At 41.5% G+C, this 20366-nt stretch overlaps 1 protein-coding gene across 3 annotated transcripts in view; it reads right to left on the minus strand.

Moving 5' to 3' along the window:
- MAP3K15 (mitogen-activated protein kinase kinase kinase 15) overlaps window positions 1-20366 on the minus strand; it is a 153263-nt gene that overhangs the window by 43496 nt on the left and 89401 nt on the right. For all 3 annotated transcript variants that reach the window (XM_030933902.1, XM_030933901.1, XM_030933900.1), the window contains 6 exons: window positions 17134-17246; window positions 16429-16588; window positions 11748-11898; window positions 9952-10059; window positions 6557-6606; window positions 3997-4092 (listed from right to left, as the gene is read on the minus strand). In XM_030933902.1, coding sequence (XP_030789762.1) covers window positions 3997-4092; window positions 6557-6606; window positions 9952-10059; window positions 11748-11898; window positions 16429-16588; window positions 17134-17246 — 678 coding nt within the window. The remainder of the gene's footprint in view (window positions 1-3996; window positions 4093-6556; window positions 6607-9951; window positions 10060-11747; window positions 11899-16428; window positions 16589-17133; window positions 17247-20366) is intronic.

Here is a 20366-nt window from a genome sequence, read left to right on the forward strand (position 1 = left end):
ACATATTAAAATTTATCAAGCTGAACACTTCAGTGCACATTACAAACTTTACTTGTTTGTTATACATCAATAAAAAAATTAAAATGTATTGCAAAAAAGGCACTGAGTACTGAATGAGGATCAAAAGAGCACATTCTGTAGTACCAAAAGGATGTTCTGCTTAATATTAGGTTTTTAATGGCAAAAACTACAATTACTTTTACACCAATTTATATCTGGCAGCATTTTTTCTACTGTAAATTGAAGGTTATGACCCAATGATTCCCTAGTCTGCTATTTATTCTTTTTTTTTTTTTTTTGACAGGGTCTTGCTCTGTCGCCCATGCTGGAGTGCAGTGGCTTGATCACTGCTCACCGCAGCCTCAACCTCCCAGGCTCAGGTGATCCTCCCACTTCTGCCTCCTGAGTAGCTGGGATTACAGGTGTGTGTCACCATGCTGAGCTAATTTTTTTTTTTTTTTTTTTTTTGGTACTTTTTGCAGAGATGGGGTTTCACCATGTTGCCCAGGCTGGTCTCGAACTGCCCACTCAAGCAATCCTCCTTCCTCAGCCTCCCAAAGTACTAGGATTACAGGCATCAGCCACCACACCCGGCCTAGCCTAATCTTTAAATATGTTGTGACAATGATTGTCTGAGACACAATGAATTAAGATTTTCTCAAATTACATGATACAAATAAACTATGAATAAAGGGAACTTCCTCAATCTGATAAAGGTTATCTACAAAAAATCTGCTGCTAACATCATACTTAACGATGAAAGACTAACTTCTTTCTTCTTAAAAACAGGAACAAAATAAAGATGTCCACTCTCACCACTTCTACTCCACATTGTGATGGAGAGTCTAGCTAGGATAATTAGGCAAGGAAAATAAAGGCATCTAGGTTGGAAAGGAAAAACTAAAACTGTATCTGCAGATGACATGATATTATATACAGAAAACCCTAAGGAGTTCAATAAAGCCCATTAGAACTAATACATGAGTTCAGCAAGGTTGTAAGTTATAAAATCAACATTTACAAATCAAGTGTATTTCTATACATTACCAGTGAACAGTCCAAAAGTGAAATTAAGAAAACAACTCCAGTATTAAAATAATAAAAACCTTAGGTACGCATTTAATAAAAGAAGTACAAAATTTGTACACTGAAACTACAAAAATATTGTTGGAAGAAATTCAAGAAAACCTAAGTAAATACAAATCCATCCTGTGTTCATGGATTGGAAGCCAGGATGGTTAATATGGCAACGCTTTCCAAATTGATCTAGATAGCCAATGTATTTCCTGTCAAAGTCCTAGCTGCCATTTTTTCTACAGAAATTGATAAGCTGATCCTAATATTCACATGGAAATGCAAGCATCCACAATAACCAAAACAATCTTGAAAAACAAAAACGAAGTTGGAGGGCTCACATTTCCTGATTTTACAACTTACTACAAAGCTACAGTAATAGAGAAAGCATGGCACTTGCATTAAGAACAGACATACAAAACAATGGAATGGAATTGAGAGTCCAGAAATAAACTACATTTGTGGTCAACTGATTTCCTAAAAGAGTACCAAGACCATTAAATCAGGGAAAGAAGAGTCCATTCAACAAATGGTGCTGGGACAACCACATATCCACGTGTTAAAGAATAAAGTTGGAACCCCTACCTTACACCATGTCCAAAAATGAATTCAAAATGGGTCAAAAACCTAAACATGAAAGCTAAAACTATAAAACTCTTGGAAGAAAACATAAAAACCATAGGACACCTCAGGTTAGACAAAGCTTCTAAGACAAGAGCCAAAAGCACAAATGACAAAAGAAATAAATAGGTAAGTAGTACTTCGTCCAAATTAAAAACTTTTGTGCTGCAAGTAATATCATCAAGAGAGTGAAAAGACAACTTACAGGATGGGAAAAGCATTTGCAAATCACATCTGATAAGGAACTTGCATGGAGAAAAAAATATATTTTATATATATGTATATATCACTCTTAAAATCAATAATAAAAGGATAAATAACCCAATTATAAGTGGGCAAAGTTTGGAGATAGCTGGCAAACACCACTTTCACCAGATGATCCAAGTTAACATCACCAATAATGACACACAGATATTGCGTCCCTTGTTATGAGGCACTGAGAAGGACACATCATTTCTGTGATATTCCTGCCAAATACATGACATGAGTGTACTCGTGAGGAAACGATAAACAAATCCAAGTCAAAGGACTACCCAAAATAAACTGTCTGTACTCTTGGAAAGTATTAAGTCAAAAAAGACAAAGCAAAACTGATGATGAACTCTTCCAGGTGAAAGGAGACTATGTGGACATGACAACTGAACGCAACATATGATCCTGGATTGGAACATGGACCAAAGAAAAACCTTTTGTTTTGCTATAAAAGACATAATTGGGACACTAAGTAATATTTGGATAAATGTTGTAGATTATAGTACTATATATCTTAATTTCCTCATTAGATAACTGTCCTGTAATTACGTAAGTGAGTATCCTTGCTTTTACAAAATACACTCAAGTATTTACAGGTAATGGAGCATTATATCTACAACTTACTTTTAAACAGTTCAGAAAGAATAACCATATGCACAGAGAGAAAATGTAAAACCAATGTGGTCAAGGGTTAATCCTGAGAAATTCTGTGTAAAACATATATGGAAATTCTTTGCATTGTTTTTTGAAACTTTCCTATGGCTCTAAATATTTTCAAAAATAAAAGGTTTAATTTTTTTAATTGGGCAAAGAATTTGAATAGACATTTCTCCAGAGGTATATAAATGGTCAATAAGCACATGAAATGATGCTCAGTATCATTAGTCATCAGGAAAATGCAAATCAAAACCACAATGAGATTCCACCTCACATCCACTAGGATTATGATACTCAAAAGACAGATAATAACAAGTGTTGGCAAGGACGTGGAGAAATTGGAAGCTGCGTACATTGCTAATGGGAATATAAAATGAGGAAATGGTCTGGCAGTTCCTCAAAAGGTTAAATGTAGAGTTACCATAAGACTCAGCAATTTGACTCCAAGAGACATAAAAACATGTCCTCACAAATACTTGCACATGATGCTCAGGGAAGTATAATTCATAATTGTCAAAAAGTACAAACAACCCAAATGCCTATTGGCTGACAGATAAACGGTGGTATAGCCATACAAAAGAATATCATTCAGCCACAAAAAGAAATGAAGTAATGATACGTATCACACATGGATAAACCTTAAAGAAAATTACGCTAAGTGAAGGAAGCCAGTCACAAGAGACCACATACTGTATGATTCCATTTATATGAAATGGCCAGAATAGACAGAGCCATAGAGACACAGAGATTAATGGTTGCCTAGGGCTGGGGCCAAGATGGGGTGAGGTTGAGGGAATGAGGAGTGACTCTATGGATACTGGGTTTCTTGTGGGGTGGTTGAAAATATTCTAAAACTAGATTATGGTGTTGATTGGAAAACTATGACTATACTAAAAAATGCTGAATGTTATGTTATTTAGTTTTTTAAATGGAGTTTCGCTCGTTCCCCAGGCTGGGGTGCAATGGCACAATCTCGGCTCACTGCAACCTCTGCTTCCCAGGTTCAAGTGATTCTCCTGCCTCAGCCTCTCAAGTAGCTGGGATTACAGGCATGAGCCACCACACCCAGCTAATTTTGTATTTTTAGTAGAGACAGGGTTTCACCATATTGGTCATCTGGTCTCCAACTCCTAACCTCAGGTGATCCACCCTCCTCAGCCTCCCAAAGTGCTGAGATTACAGGCGTGAGCCACTGCGCCTGTCCAAGTTGTATATTTTAAATGGCTGAATTGCCTGCTATGTGAATTACAGAAAATTTTAGAGCTTTTTTGAGATGTAAGTTAACATTTCAAGAAAGACAGTAATAGCAAGTAAATATCCTTCAGAACAAAGGCCCTTTAAAAATGATTCGCCATAATTAGATTGCAAATACCTGAATCAGCTGTAACTCACCTACTGCACTGCTCTTCGGTGGAAAAGTAGATTTGAAAGTCATCAGAATTATCATGGACATAAAGAAAACAACACCGTTCATCAAACTTTGATAGACTGTAAAATTTCAAAGCATAATGTTTATACATAAGTTATGATATCCATTCTAAATCTGCGAGACAATCTTTTCTATTTTATCAATTTCTGAAAGATTCATTAATGATTTAACAAACACCCCCCAAGTCTGCCTTTTATTTCTCTATGAAATTTAAATACCAGAGACATTTATCTTGCTTATATTTGAGTTTGTATTTATCAATCGACCTTAGTATAAACTTACTCTTAATATAATTCAGTGCTAAGCAAAGCATATGGGCAACAGAAAAGGGAGTAAAATACGGTTCTCTGTCCTCAAGGGGCTTATAATCTCACGAAAAAGAAAGTCAAGGTATTTGTGAAATAATTTATTGTGTTATTAAGGGAATTTCCAGATTCAGAAAATATCAGGACACAGTATTTGTGACCACACAAGGAAAATGGAAATAAACATGGCATTGTAGCTCAAGAAAGGCCTTTAAATGTTTGTTATCTGGTCCATCTCCACCCAGTGTCTGTACCTGACTCTACAGCTCATCCAACAAGCAATATTCAGCTTGCCTGGACATAGCCAGTGACAGGAAATCTGCAGTAGATTGTATGTTAGAGAGTTCTTCACCCACACTGGGCCAAAGCCTCTGCAGTGGCCTTCATGCCAGGAGGTATTATGGAGAGGAAGACTATACTCTCTTCTATAATTATCCCTTCAAAAACCGAAGCCACTTTATCTCATCCTTTCTAAGTTATCTCTTCCTGAGATCCAAACTGTCCTAAACCATTCTTTATGTTATAGATTGCATGACAAATACTGGGTTGGAACACCAAGAGTACAGGGGAGATTCAAGAAGAATTAGAACTAGATTATAAGTGAGCAGGTTTTGAAAATCAATCTGTAAAGCAACTACCACAGTTAGTTGGAGAGCCTCTGGAATGCTCAAAGTATACTCTTCAGGTCACATCAGTCCCGGGGAGGGGTGGGGTGAGGCTGATAGCCCTCAGGCCCTTTGTAAATCCCCACTGATGGCTGAAATGGCACCTAGAGGTATCTCTATGAGAAGGCACAAACAGAAGGTCCTTGACTACTTCCTCTAACACAGTTACTAAGTAATACATTTTGGAAAATCTTTGCCAGGCACAGGGGCTCACACCTGTAATCCTAGCATTTTGGGAGGCTGAGGCGGGTGGATCACTTGAGGTCAGGAGTTCGAGACCAGCCTAACATGGCAAAACCCTGACTCTACAAAAAAAATACAAAAATCAGCCAGGCATCGTGCCACACGCCTGTAGTCCCAGCTACTCTGGAGGCTGAGGCAGGAGAATCGCTTGAACCCGGGAGGCAGAGGTTGCAGTGAGCCGAGATCATGCCACTGTACTCCAGCCTGGGTGACAGAGCAAGACTCTGTCTCAAAAAAAAAAAAAAAAAAAAAAAAAAAATCATCTACTAGCAGATTTTCTGTCACTAGCTATGTCCAGGCAAGCTGAATATTGCTTGTTGGATGAGCTGCAGAGTCAGGTACAGACGAGGACAGAGACCATATTTTATTCCCTTTTCTGCTGCTTTGTGTATGCTTTGTTTAGTGTATTTCAAATTGCCTTGTATTTCCTGGGCAGTATCACCCCAACGCACCACTTTGTACTTAAATTATTTCCCTCCTTTTAAGTGATATCGACGGTATTCTAATTTCAATACGGATGTTTCCAGGACAGGATCATACTGTGTCTGGAAAAAACTGGGGATTCATTCAGTGGCTGAGATAGCCTCAGAATCAGAGAAAGGAATGTTCTAGTCCAAGCCCTTTATTTGAAGAAAATAGTGAAGAAACTGAGACTTAGAGCAGCTGAGTGACTTTCCTAACATCACACAGCAAAGAGAGATTAGAACTCACATCTACTTCAGAGCCAGTCTCACCCTCGAATGAACTGCCAGGGTGACAAGTGCAGCTGAGATGTTTAGCCCTGCTCGGGTGAGGCCACACAGCTCAGGCCCAAATGGTTACCACTCCTGATCCAAAATGCTAAGAACTACGCCTCTCACCAGAATACACCACCTCATGCCCTCCCTGAAAAAAATCTCCCAGCTCCATTACTCTGTCCACAAGATCCCAACCCAAGTGTCACCACTAGTCATCTCCTGGCTTCAGTTCTCAGAGTCACTGAGCACTTGAACATCTTTGGCTCAAAAAAGATACATCTTCTCTTCCTACAGATCACTTCTTTAAAAAAAAAAAAAAAATGACACAAGTGAGTTTAGTCTGCTGAGTATGAGCAAAGCTACTCTATTATAACAATCCAAGAAGTTCTTACCAGGAGTACACTAGTATTAATAACTAGCTCAGGCAGGACAACAAAACAGAAGAGAGTACATTTTGGATTCCATTAAAAATAACAACATTCCATATTATGAGTAAGTGGAAACATTAAAGTGCATAAAACATTATCATCATTTGCATTAAAACAGTAACTCCATTTTCTCCTATGTTCTTACCTTATTCCCTTTATGGAAGAGGCTGTAAAATTCCATTCGTGCATTTGTTTCTGCAAGTTATCAAAGACAGAAGTCAATAGTTTGAGTTTTTTTAAGCAAAAGATTTTTTTTTTGTTTCATTCTATGGTCAATCATTTCTGCTATTTTACCTGCAGTAGTGATTTTTCTTTACAGGTTAGAGCAATAAACCTTGTATAACTTGGAACACCAGAAACATTTTCTTACGTATTACAAAAATTCGTTTGTATCTCTCATCCAGTTTAAATGATGTAAATTTGAAATGATCTGAGTTTCAGATAGAAATAATAAGCATAGAATAAACACACAGTGAGAGGCTTTTCCTCTTCTGTCAACATAGTAGGCAAACTCTAGAACAAGCATGAGAACAGCCCACCTACGTTGAATGACTTGCGAAAATACTGGGAGAGGCAAGACTGTGGCAGATACCTTTCAGCACTCATCAGTCTTCCTCTTCTCCCTGCACAGAAAGCTGAACTACATTTCCCAGCCTCCCTTGCAGCTAGAGAGCTATACATGGAGTTTTGACCAATGGGATGTGAGCAGGAATGCTGTGCATCGCCTGCAGGCATGACTCATAAACTCCACAGCAACCCTCTATTTCCTTTCCCCATACAGTGCAAGATGGAATGCCCCCCAACTGCCACCCTCTGCAACCTGGATATGATATGAGGCATAGATAAACTTTTATCATGTTAAGATATTGAGATTTAGAGGCTGTTTTAGAAGCTAGCCTACCATGACTAATAGAAAAACTAACTGGGATTTCAGGCAGCACCAAGTTGCACTTACAAACAGAAACTAACTTGGTCCCCTCCCTTCACTACCATTACACTTTGCACAAAGCTAAGCCTGAGAAGGAACATCTGAAACTCCAGTTTTGGAAAATCCACAGGCAACAACATCAATACATCGCCAACTGCAGAAACTAATTTTAAGTAGGAAAATCCATTTGGGCCAGGTGTGGTGGCTTACACCTGTAATTCCAGCACTCCGGGAGGCCAAGGTGCCGGGTGGGGGGGAGTGGTCACTTGAGGTCAGGACTTTGAGACCAGTCTGGCCAACATGGTGAAACCCCTTCTCTACTAAAAATACAAAAATGAGCTGGGCATGGTGGCACACGCCTGTAGTCCCAGATACTCAGGAGGCTGAGGTGGGAGAATCAGTTGAACCCAGGAGGTGGAGGTTGCAGTGAGCCAAAATCACTCCACTGCACTCCAGCCTAGGCTGGAGTGGACAGAGTGAGATCCTGTCTAAAAAAAAAAAAAAAAAAAAAAAAAAAAAAATCCATTTGGTTGGCCTGAGGAATGTCACAAGTGACCAACTAAGCCACCCAGAGAAGAAAAGTATGAGAACCACGTGACTGAGCACAGCAATGACAACAGGAACAGACTGGGAAGATGGTTCCCGAAGGGAGAAGTTTTAGTTATACGTGTTGATCAAGCACCTACCATGTATGTGCTAGGCAAAGTACTAATACTGAAGACACAGCAGAGAACCACAAAATTCCTGCCCCCATGGGCCTTACATGTGAGTGAAGAGAGATGGACAATAGATTAAATAGTAAAATCATAGCATGGGGGGCGGTGAAAAGTGTTATGAAGACAGACAAAGCAGGGAAGGGCATTCAGATAGGGCAGGGGGTCACGTTATTCAACAGGATGTTCAGGGTAGGCATCGCTGATGACTTCTGAACAGAAAGCTAAAGCAGGGGAAGGAGGAAGCCACGCGGATGCCTGGGGGAAGACTTCCAGGCAGAGGGAACAGCAAGTGCAAAGGCCCTGAGGCAGGGGTGTGCCTGGCACATTCAGGGACCAACAAACAGGCAAATATGGCTACAGTGGAGTGAGCGGGATGGGAGTGGAAGAAGAGGTTGGAGAGCTCATGGGCAAATCATGCAGGACCTCTAGGCCACTCTCGGGACATCAGCTTTGACTCTGCGTGAGACAGGAAGCCACTGGAGGCTTCTCATAAGAGGGTATGAGAATATGAAAGTCAGCAAATCACATCTAACTGCATAGAAAGGCTAAGTGTATTTCAGAGGAGACATGAGTCCAAAGTCATGCAGAGAGGATAGTGGCAGACAGCAGGAGTCTGCCTTTGGATTCAGACACAGAAATGGGAGCCAGGGCAGACTCGAGAGAGTCTTGTCTGACCCACAGCCACCTGCAGGAGACTGCACATATACAGAAAGCTTAGCCACATGAGTTTCCAAAGTCTTTCCCGATGGCAGGTCTATTCCAGGATGGCTTTAGAGAACTTGATTTGGGAGAAACATTTACTAGTTAAGTAAACACCACATTTTATGTCGTAATCAACAGGCATTTGTTCAGGAGTGGGTAACTATTCCATAGCTCCTACAGCTACAAACATATAGAAGTCATGTATGGGCATTCTTAGGATGTTCTTCTCTGCACGATACAGGCAGTTGGTAGCCTAGAGACACTCCGTGCAAGGAATGAAGGGGCGGTTAAAGATGGCTTTGCAAAAGCGAGGACTTGGATAATCGGAAGAAGGAAATCCCAAAAGGAACAAGGATGGAAATAAAAGGGTAGACAGGAGCTCCAGCAGGGACAGTTCAGGGGCTGGTAAGAAGACAGCCTGACTGGCATTGAGGGCTGGAGAGAAAGAGGAAGGGAGGGGGCAGGATTGTATACGGAGGGACTTGAACACTTAGTAAAAGAGTCTGAGTTTTATCTGGAAAGCCACAGGATCCAGTAATGGTTGAGATTCATCAAGAAAGCCAGTCTAAGTGCTTCTAAAAATATATTACTATTTTATTTTTCTAGAGACAGGGTCTCACTGTTGCCCAGGCTTGAGTGCAGTGGTACAATCATAGCTCATTGTGGCCTCGGCCTCCCAGGTTCAAGCGATCCTCCCACTTCAGCCTCCCAAGCAGTTGGGAGATGTGCACCACTATGACTGGCTAGTTTTTTAAATTTACCTTTTGTAGAAACGGGGTTTTGCTGTGTCGCCCAGTCTGGTCTTGAACTCCTGGGCTCAAGCAATCCACCTGCCTTGGCCTCCCAAAGTGTTGGGACTATAGGTGTGAACCAACACACCAGCCTGTATCCTCTACCCACTTCCCTATGGTTTAACTATATAAAAAAAACTAACAAACCTGTATTTAATGTTTTTATACACACACACACACACACTCCTCCCCCCCACACCTCACATGCCCACATACACACATATGCGTACACACACACACAATGGAAAAATCTGCTTTCTCTCATCTGTGATCATACTCTCTCATATATTCTCAAAATTCAGAAGTTAAACACGGTTGCCTATTCCTTCAAATACTACCATCTAGACTTTCCTATTTGAAAATTTAATCTTTGATTAAATTGCTTGTGAGTTTTCCTCCTTACCATTTCTGTGGGTGAGACATGCCATAAAGAAACTGTTCTCTCCTCGGCTTCATTGTTTATGGAAACGTAAGAAGGCTGGTACACTTTGGTTGGCTCTATCACCAGAACCTGAAACAAGAAGAGATGCCTGTTAACGTACACAGGTAGGAAACACAGCGCACCACAGCGCACCCTGCCCAGCAAGGAGGCGGGGAGGTCCGTACTCAATAAATCCTCACTGAGGGCCAGGCACAGTGGCTCAAGCCTGTAATCCTAGCACTTTGGGAGGCTGAGGTCGGAGGATCACTTGAGCCCAGGAGTTCAAGGGCAACATATTGAAATGCCATCTCTTTGGAGATGGGGGGGGAAGATGCAAGGAGATAAAAAAGGAGGTGATGGCCCATCAGTAAGGTGTTATTTTGTTAAGAGAGAGGAGGAGCGGGGAGAGAGAGAGGGAGAAAAAGGTGAGGAGGAGGAGAGTGGGGAGAAAGGGTGGGGAGAAAGGGAGCTAGAAGGAGGAGAGGGGAGAAAGGAGAGAGGGGAAAGAAAGAGAAAAGGGGGAAAAGGAGGGAAGAAGGCAGCGAAAGGAAGGAAGTGGGGAGAGAAAGAGGAGGGCACTTTGGGAGGCCAAGGTGGGCGGATCACCTGAGGTCAGGAGTTCGAGACCAGCCTGGCCAACATGGTGAAGCCCGTCTCTACTAAAAATACAAAAATTAGATGAGTGTGGTGGTGTGCACCGGTAATCCCAGCTGCTCAGGGGGCTGAGGCAGGAGAATCGCTTGAACCCAGGAGGCGGAGGTTGCAGTGAGCCGACATCACACCACTGCACGAGACTCCATCTCAAAAAACAAACAACAACAACAAAAAAAAAAAAAAAGAGGAGGGGAAGAGAAAGAGGAGGGGCGAGATGGGGAGGGAGAGAGGGAATAAATCTCCAAAACAAAGCAACATGTTTAAGATCACTAAACCTGGTTAGAGATTACGCTGTTGTCTGCTCCATTTTTTTTTTGTACCTTTCAGTAGATTTGAAATATTTCATAACTAAAAAAAGATTTTAAAATGTATTATTAACCAGCAACAAAATAATTATCAATCATTTCAAATAATCTTTTATTAGATGCTTAATGAAATTCTTGGAAATGGGCTGTTCACAAACTCTCAAAGCATAAATATGGAACACAATTATCTGAAGTTCAATTTCCAAGACATTCACATATTTCACTCATGACTCTAAGATGGTCATAACATTAAAACAAAAACTCAATGAAAAGCTAAAAGCAATTTTGCCTTTTTGATACGTTTTAAATATTAATTAGTGGCCTTACAGGCAATCCAAAGCTTAACAGGAAACCATGCTGAATTCCAAGTTTCCATTCGTAGTGCTACATTATTTTAGAGGAAAGTTTGTCCACTTTGGCACTAGTGACATTTTGGGCTGGATAATTCTTTATGGGAAAGGGCTGTCCTTTGCATTATGGGATGTTCAACAGCATCCCTGGTCTCTATCCACCAGATGCCAGTAGCGTCACCTTCTCCCCAAGTCATGACCACCAAAAATGTCTCTGGACATTGCCAGAGGTACCTCAGGGGGACAAAGTTGCTTCCAATTGAGAATGACTACTACAGAGCACATGGCCAACGATCTATCAGTGAGCTGATCTATCACTTACTGATTTCACATAAGATTGATGTTTATCCCAACATTTAAAATTACTCTACGGTTTTCTTCAGTTCAGAGTATTCAATAGTTAAAAAGCACCAATCCCTAGTTTTTTTCCTAATCTTAAAAAAAAAAAAATGGATTTAGCATATCTTACCGGAAATCTGAGTCCATTAGTGACTTCATTTGTTGCCTCAAAAATTATATCTAACCAGAAGTTCAGCCGCTCTTGCCTGGGTGAGTGTTCAATAATGGGTTTCTTGAAGCGCCGAATTAGTAACAAGTTCTGAACTAATGATCGCAGGTACCTGGAAAAATCACAAACAGCAATATATTGGATTCCTAAAGAAATTGAATTCAATTCAAGTCCCTTTAAAAGAAGCTTTCCAAAAGCTTTTATTCACTTAAATTCATATTATGCCATGAGTGCTTCATAAATGACTGCTCAGCAGCCACAAAACTAATTAAGAAAACCCAAGCAGTAGGCAAAGTCCATCCAACAAAATAACACAACGTGGCTTTTTACCAACATTGGGCTAAACCTCAATTTTAGTACCTATTGTCTAAAATGGGAGATTGGAAAGCATGTGATAACTGTTTTAAATAACAAGGGCAGGCACAGCTGACTCTTGAACAACACAAGTATGAACTGTGGAGGTCCGCTTATACACAGATTTTTTTTCCCAATAAATACACTGGAAAATGTTCTGGAGATGTGTGACAATTTGGAAAACTTTGCAGATGAAGTGTGCAGCCTAGAAATATCAAAAAATTTAGAAAAAGCTAGGTATGCCATGAATGCATAAAATATATGTAGACACTAGTCTATTTTATCATTTACTACCCAAAATATATACAAATCTCTTATAAAAAGTTAAAATGGACCAAAACTTACACACACACACACTTACAGACTGTATATGGCACCATTCCCAGTCAAGAGAAATATAAACAAATGTAAAGATGCGGTATTAAATCAAGACTGCATAAAATCAACTGTAGTGCATACTGCACCACTGTAAGAATTTTGTAGCCACCTCCTGTTGCTATTGTGGTGAGCTCATGTTGTAAGCATCTGCTTAAAACTCCACCATGTGGCCAGGCGCGGTGGCTTACACCTGTAATCCCAGCACTCTGGGAGGCCTAGGTGAGCAGATCACCTGAGGTCAGGAGTTCAAGACCAGCCAGGCCAACATGGCGAAATCCTGTCTCTACTAAAAATACAAAATTTAGCTGGATACAGTGGCAGGCATCTATAGGTCTAGAGTCCCAGCTACTTGGGAGGCTAAGGCAGGAGGACTGCTTGAAGCTGAAAGACAGAGGTTACAGTGAGCCGAGATCGCGCCACTGCACTCCACCATGTGAGACTGATCATTTTTGCATGAGCAGTTCATCTCTCCAGTAAATTGCAGATCATAGTAAAAAGTGATCACTCATGGTTCTCGTGCATTCTTCATTGTTTTTAGTGCTATACCATAAACCTTGAGTAACACCATGGGACCCATACAGAGTGCCACTAGTGATACTGGAAACGTTCCCAAGAAGCAGAGAGAAGTCATGACATTACCAGAAAAAGTTGAATTGCTTGATATATACTGCAGATTGAGTTCTGCAGTTACAGCTGCTGCCATTTCAAGACAAATGAATCCAGCCTAAAAATCGTTGCAAAAATAGAAAAGGAAATTCATGAAGCCGTCACTGCAGCTATGTCAGCGGTTGCAAAAATCCTGCACTTTTTGCAAAATATAAAATACAAAATATTGTTTATGTTATTGGTAAGGCTTCCAGTCAACAGCAGGCTATTAGTAGTTAAGTTTTTGGTCAATTTTCAACTGAGCCCCTAACCCCCACATTGTTCAATGGTCAGCTGTAGTTCAAAGTTCAAAGCAATTACAAAATGACAAAATTTCAAACTCATTTTCTTTTTAATTAAACATGTTATTTTGAGGTAATTTTACATTTACATTTACATGAAGTGCTAAGAAACAATACAGAGAGAACCCATATATCTTTGACCAGGTTTACTCCAATGGTAAGCATCCTACAAAAACCATAGTAAAATACCACAACCAGAATGTTGTCACTGATACAAGGCAAGACAGAGAAATTTCCATCCCCACAGGGACCCTTCGTGTTGCCTTCCCACCATCATGCCTACTTCCCTCTCATCCCACCCACTCCCTTACGCCTGGCAATCACTAGTCAAACTCATTGTCTTTTATTTTTTAAAAAATTAGAATCTGACTAGGTAGATTTTGATGTTATGACATCTTGACTCTGACCACACCTTTGCTCTTTTCAGGCATATTGAACTTTTTGGAACATAGGGGCCAGGCAGTGGTGGTCACAACCTCTTTGGTACTAAACAGAATGCTTCAGCTGAAAGCATCATAGTATTATTTTGCTCTTTGAGGATAAAAGCTGGAGCTATCCTGGGAAGATAGGCCAGCTAGACTCCAACTGACTTGCTTGGGTACTCAGCAGGCCTGTGCTGTCCAAACTCCACACATTCAAAAGAAAGATCTGGCCCTGGACTGGCTACTGGGAGATCACCTCTAAGCCCTTGGGATATACTGCCAGCTAAAAGCGTCTCTGTTTATCTGGGACCTTGGGCCATCCTAGATAGTTTATGCTAACGATATGATTCACAGTCCTTGTCCTAGGCCATATTGTATCAGTTTGACCTCTGGAGAGGTTGGAGCTGAGGTATTAATATCAGCCACATGAGGACTCCATGCCCACGTGACTCATCCCCAATAAAAACCCCGGACATTAAGGCTCAATGAGCTTTACTGGTTGGCAAGACTTCATGCATGTTGTCACACATTTTTGCTGGGAGAATTAAGCACTGTCCACATGACTCCACCGGGAAAGGACAACTGGAAGCTTGCACCTGGTCTCTCCTGGACTCTACCCTATGTACCTTTCTGCCTTTGCTGATTTTAATCTGTATCCTTTCATTGTAATAAACCATAACTAAGAGTATAACAGCTTTTCTGAGTTCTGTGAGTCCTTCCAGCAAATCATGAACCTGAGAAGGGTCTTGGGGACTCCTAACAACAGGTAATAACAGTGTAAGTCCTATAAGTGAGCCCAGGTGCTGACGTAATGGGATTGTATCCAATCCTGGGGTCTCCACTCCCTGAAGTCGGCTCCATCTTGCCCAGATAACAGCAATGCACTTTAAGATTAGTAATTTTCAAATAGCAGCCACTCCAGGAGGGCTAGAGGCCCAGCCTGGCTCTGTGTCCTCTCAGCCTCAGAGAACTTTCAAGGGGTTTGAGGGGCAAATTTAAGTTCCTTCAGATTGGGAAGAAATAGGGTCAAACTAATTATGACTGAAGAGATTCCTACCCCCGGTAATCCGGACGGACCCGCTGAACTAGGATGTAAGGGATGGCCAAGGAACACAAATCGTTAAAAGTATGTTTTTTAAAGTTATATAAATAATCCATATGCATTTAAGAAAAATCAGAAGACAAAGGTAAGAAAAATCAGAAAAGGTAAGAAATAAAAAAAAAAAACAGAATAAAAATCCTTATAAGGCTATCTCCCTGACACAACCACTGTCAATATTCTGAAGAAAATCATTCACCATTTATTGATTATACAAGTATCTATTGAGCATTTACTATGAGACTATAGCAATCAATTAGATAACCACAATTCTAACGGAGCTTCATGTCTACGGGGAAATCCAATACCGCCCACCCCACCTGGGCCTTTCCCTACAAGTCACATGCCAAACACTTATTTTTAATTAAAACAAGATCATATAGAACAATGGTTCTCAAGGTGTGGTCACCAGAGCAGCAGCAGCAGCTTGGAATTTGTAAGTGCAAATTCTCAGGCTCCACCCCAGACCTACTGAGCCAGAAATCCTGAGAGTGGGCCCAGCAATCTGTGTTTTATTTCTTTATTTTACCTATTTACTTTTGAGAGAGGGTCTCACTCTGTCACCCAGGCTGGATTGCAGTCATGCAATCACAGCTCGCTGCAGCCTTGACCTCCCGGGCTCAAGCGATCCTCCTACCGCAGCCTTCCCGAGTAGCTGGGACCACAGGTGTGTGTCACCATGCCTGGCTATTTTTTTTTTTTTTTGGTAGAGACTGGATCTCACTCTATTAGCCAGACTGGTCTCAAGCTACTGGGCTCAAGCAATCCTCCCACCTCGGCCTCCCGGAGTGCTGGGATTACAGGTATAAGCCACTATGCCCAGTCTTTGTTTCAATCAACATAGGTTGATTCTGACGTACAATAAAATTTGAGAACCACTGATACAGGAAAATCTACCCAGGAGCTGGCTTTTCTTATTCTACAACAAACCACGAACACACTTTCACCGTCTCCAAATATTATTTCCTGCACATTTAAATGGCTGTGTAAGGCTGTTGCTGAGCCACCGTTTTATTTACCACACCCTATTATTGTTCTTTTAGTTTCAGTTTTCATTTGTGATAAACATTTTCTTGGTGTGCTTTTTTCACTTCACTATATGCTTTCTCACAAATGCATAATACATACTAGTAGCCAAGAGTATTTTGCTCTTAAGGACCTAGACAAGCTGCAGAAATTAATAGGATAGACGGCCTCATCTCAGGGATGGAGCAGGCAGGGATATGTCCTGTGTGGATCTGTCTTTCCCTCCCTTCACATAAAAGCAAGGGAATTCTCAGAGCAGTTGTGTCTGTGCTAACTTTGCTTTAATGGAAAGTCAGAAGGAGAAACATAGTGATTATTACTGTTTTTGCACTTCCAAGTTTTTTTCCCTGAGGAAGACATTTCAGAATAAGGTCATGTATTGAGATGGGTGATGACAACACACAGACACAACTCACCAGACTGGAGGTTTCAGTTTGAACAACCTCTCTGCTGCCTGGACGGCTTTCCCGACATCACTGGCCAGCATGCTGACGCTGAAGAACTGACCCACATCCCAGTAATTGTTCATTTTCTCCAAACTCCCTTTTCTTCCCAACAAACTGTTCAGCCGGACACCTTAAGAATTTGAATTTTAGATAGTCAGAAAAATCTTTCTTAGTTTCTGTCATATTGAGGATAAGCAGGTATTTTATTTTGGCTGCTGTCTCAAGTGCGCTGTAGGAAAAGTAACTGACTGTTCCTTTTGAAATATAATGCTAGTAGGATGGGCACGGTGGCTCACGCCTGTAATCCCAGCACTTTGGGATGCTGAGGCAGGCGGATCACTTGAGGTCAAGAGTTCGAGACCAGACTGGCCAACATGGTGAAATCCCATCTCTACTAAAAATACAAAAAAAAAAAAATTAGCTGGGTGTGGTGGCGGGCACCTGTAATCCCAGCTACTCGGGAGGCTGAGGCAGGAGAATTGCTTGAACCCAGGAGGTGGAGGTTGCAGTGAGCCAAGACCACACCACTACACTCCAGCCTGGGCAACTGAGCAAGACTCTGTCTCAAAAAAAGAACAGAAATATAATGATATAATGCTAGTTATTTCAACATAATTTTTAATGCCAAACTTGTATAATCAAAGCATCAACATCTGCAGTAATAAACAGCTTTACCTATTTTCCTTAGTTCCAAGGAAGTTTCAAATTGTTGTCCAGCAACTATCAGCAAAACTGCAAGATTAATTCCCGAATAGAGAGATGACTGGAGTTCAAACCCTTTGCGATACCTATAATTACAGAACCACCAAAGTCTGATTATATTACAACAAAAAATGTTTAAATAATGGTATAAACCAACTTTCTCATGAAAAGTTTTATTTCTTCAAGTTTGTTGTTGCCTATTCCCCTTGCCTCCCACCACCACCTTTACAAACAGCCACATGCAGCTCTCTAGTAACTTCAAAACTGTCTTAATAGGCCAGGCGCGGTGGCTCATGCCTGTCATCCCAGCACTTTGGGAGGCCGAGGCAGGTGGATCGCTTGAGGCCAGGAGTTTAAGGCCAGCCTGGCCAACATGGTGAAACCCCATCTCTACAAAAAAAATACAAAAATCAGCTGGGTGTGGTGGTGCATGCCTGTAATCCCAGCTACTCGGGAGGCTGAGGTGGGAGAATTCGCTTGAACCTGGGAGGTGGAAGCTGCAGCAAGCCAAGATCGCACCACTGCACTCCAGCCTGGGTGACAGAGCAAGACTCTGCCTCAAAAAAAAAAAAAAAAAAAAAAAAAGTCATAATAGCAACACAGTAACTTACACCAGGGAGGTTTTTTTTTTTGTTAATAAGATTATAAAAGCCTCACTGATCGTATAAAATAGGGAAATCATCACGAAGTACACGAAAGAAATTTAAACACAATTCTAATCCTACTCCCAGAAGATCACCACGATTTGATGTCCGGAGTGCAGAGGTGTAACCATAGTTCACTGCAGCCTGGAACTCCTGGACCCAAGCAATCCCTCCACCTCAGCCTCCCAAGCAGCTAGGACCACAGGTTTGTGCCATCATGCCCAGTTAATTTTTTTTTTTTTCATTTTTTTAAACACAGGGTCTCACTCTGTCACCCAGGCTGGAGTGCAGTCGCACGATTATAGCTGCAGCCTTGAACCCTGGGCTCAAGCGATCCTCCCACCTCGGCATCCCGAGTAGCTGGGATTACAGGCATGAGCCACCCTGCCCACCTAAACCTTGTTTCTAAAGTTGGATTCTAATTATGCATTGAGTATTTTTTTATTACATCAAAATGGCATCAATGGTAGGCCATTTCTCTGCAAGCTGTTTGCTTTTAACAATAGGGAGTGGTTTTCTCCTGCAGGAGGCAGTATTGCCAAAATCCTGGATCCCAAATAACTATAGGAGCAGTGGCAAAGTAAGGCCAGTGACAGCGATCTACTATATCAGGATAAGGAATAAGATACAAAATTGGGAATTATATTTTTATACCAAAAGGTTAACAGTGACAAGTTCACTCTCTTCTTTACCCTTTTCTATACATAATAAGTTCATTTCTGTTCTATGAACAAGTATGAAAATTATAGGCAGGAAAAAAGAACTCAGTTAACGAAGTAACGACACAAATGTCTTTAAGTGGCACAGTTTATACCAAAGACTTGCTAGTAGTAATTTTGTCACTCATGTGACGGCAAGAGATTTCAACAACAAAATATTAATTCTTCAAAGGAGAAGTTATCATTGAAATCAGTTAAAATATGGCTTTATCAATTCTGAGGCATAACACAAATAGCCTCACACAGATCAGAGGACACCGAGAAAGTCCTTCCTACCTTAGTCAACAAAATTCAACCTTTTTTTTTCCTGTGTGTTTTGGGAATTTTAAATTCTACCTCCTTCTAGATGTGACTGTTTTATTTTCTTCTACTATGAAAAGTTATATTGAGAAGAGGGCAGAGAGGGTGCTTCTCCAGAAGTCAAGCAGGCCCAACTTTGGGGCAGAGAAGATCTCAACTCCAGGCAGGATTGTAGTCCCAGATTCACCACTAACCAACCCTGTGATCTTGGACCAGCTCCCCACCTCCCTGGGCCATATGCTCCATGTCTGCACTGGAGAGTGTGGGTTAGATGATATCCAAGATAGATCTTATCCACAGCCACCACGCCCTGAGCAGAAGACGAAGCTTCATTTGCTTCTGCACCTACTGCCACTACCTTCTGAAGCCGCTGGAGAAAAACTCCTAGGACTTTCTTGAAGGAGCCAAAGGCAGTGATTTTCTGACCTGGGGACTGAATTCCCAACCACAATAGTGGGAACACAGCTTTCTGTTTTGGCTTTACCAAACATTAACTTCCCTTCGATACCCTGAATGACTCCTCTCCACCACACGGTGCATTAGGAACTACAGGAAATTTAAAAAAAGAAGATGAGGTCATTATGTTCCAAGAACTTACACTAGGGCAGAAGGGAATAAGATCTACACATAATTAGTAACAACAGAAGCAAGAATGTGGTAAGTATCTTAAAATCACACAGATTCAAGTGTAGAGGAACTCACAAAAGACATATAGGGCCATCTCACCTAGATACTTGAGACATGGCATAAAAATAAAGAGAAATAATCCCAGCAGTTTGAGAGGCCAAGGCAGGTGGATTGCCTGAGGTCAGGAGTTCGAGACCAGTCTGGCCAACATGGTGAAACCCATCTCTATTAAAAATACAAAAAAAGGCCGGGCGCGGTGGCTCAAGCCTGTAATCCCAGCACTTTGGGAGGCCGAGACGGGCGGATCACAAGGTCAGGAGATCGAGACCATCCTGGCTAATACGGTGAAACCCCGTCTCTACTAAAGAATACAAAAAACTAGCCGGGCGACGAGGCGGGCGCCTGTAGTCCCAGCTACTTGGGAGGCGGAGGCAGGAGAATGGCGTGAACCTGGAAGGCGGACCTTGCAGTGAGCTGAGATCCGGACACCGCACTGCAGCCTGGGTGACAGAGCCAGACTCCGTCTCACAAAAAAAAAAAAAAAAAAAAAAAAAAAAAAAAAAAAAAATACAAAAAAATTTGCCAGGCGTGGTAGCGTGTGCCTATAATCCCAGCTACTCAGGAGGCTGAGGCAGGGGAATTGCTTGAACCAGGGAGGTGGAGGTTTGCAGTGAGCCGAGATCACACCATGGCACTCCAGCCTGGGCGACAGAGCGAGACTCAGTCTCCCAAAAAAAAAAAAAAAAAAAGGCAAGAGAAATGAAACAGCAGTGATTTGGAAAGGGAACCCTCAGCATAGAAAACAGCAGGAACAGAGACAGGAGTCTGGAAAACTCCTTAGGAACTACAGTTTAGTTGGACACACACCAGGTAGTGGAAACAGGGCTAGAGGTAGGTTGGAGAAAGTGTTCAGGAC

This window comes from Rhinopithecus roxellana, chromosome 7 (genome assembly GCF_007565055.1).
Source record: "Rhinopithecus roxellana isolate Shanxi Qingling chromosome 7, ASM756505v1, whole genome shotgun sequence".
NCBI lineage: Eukaryota > Metazoa > Chordata > Mammalia > Primates > Cercopithecidae > Rhinopithecus > Rhinopithecus roxellana.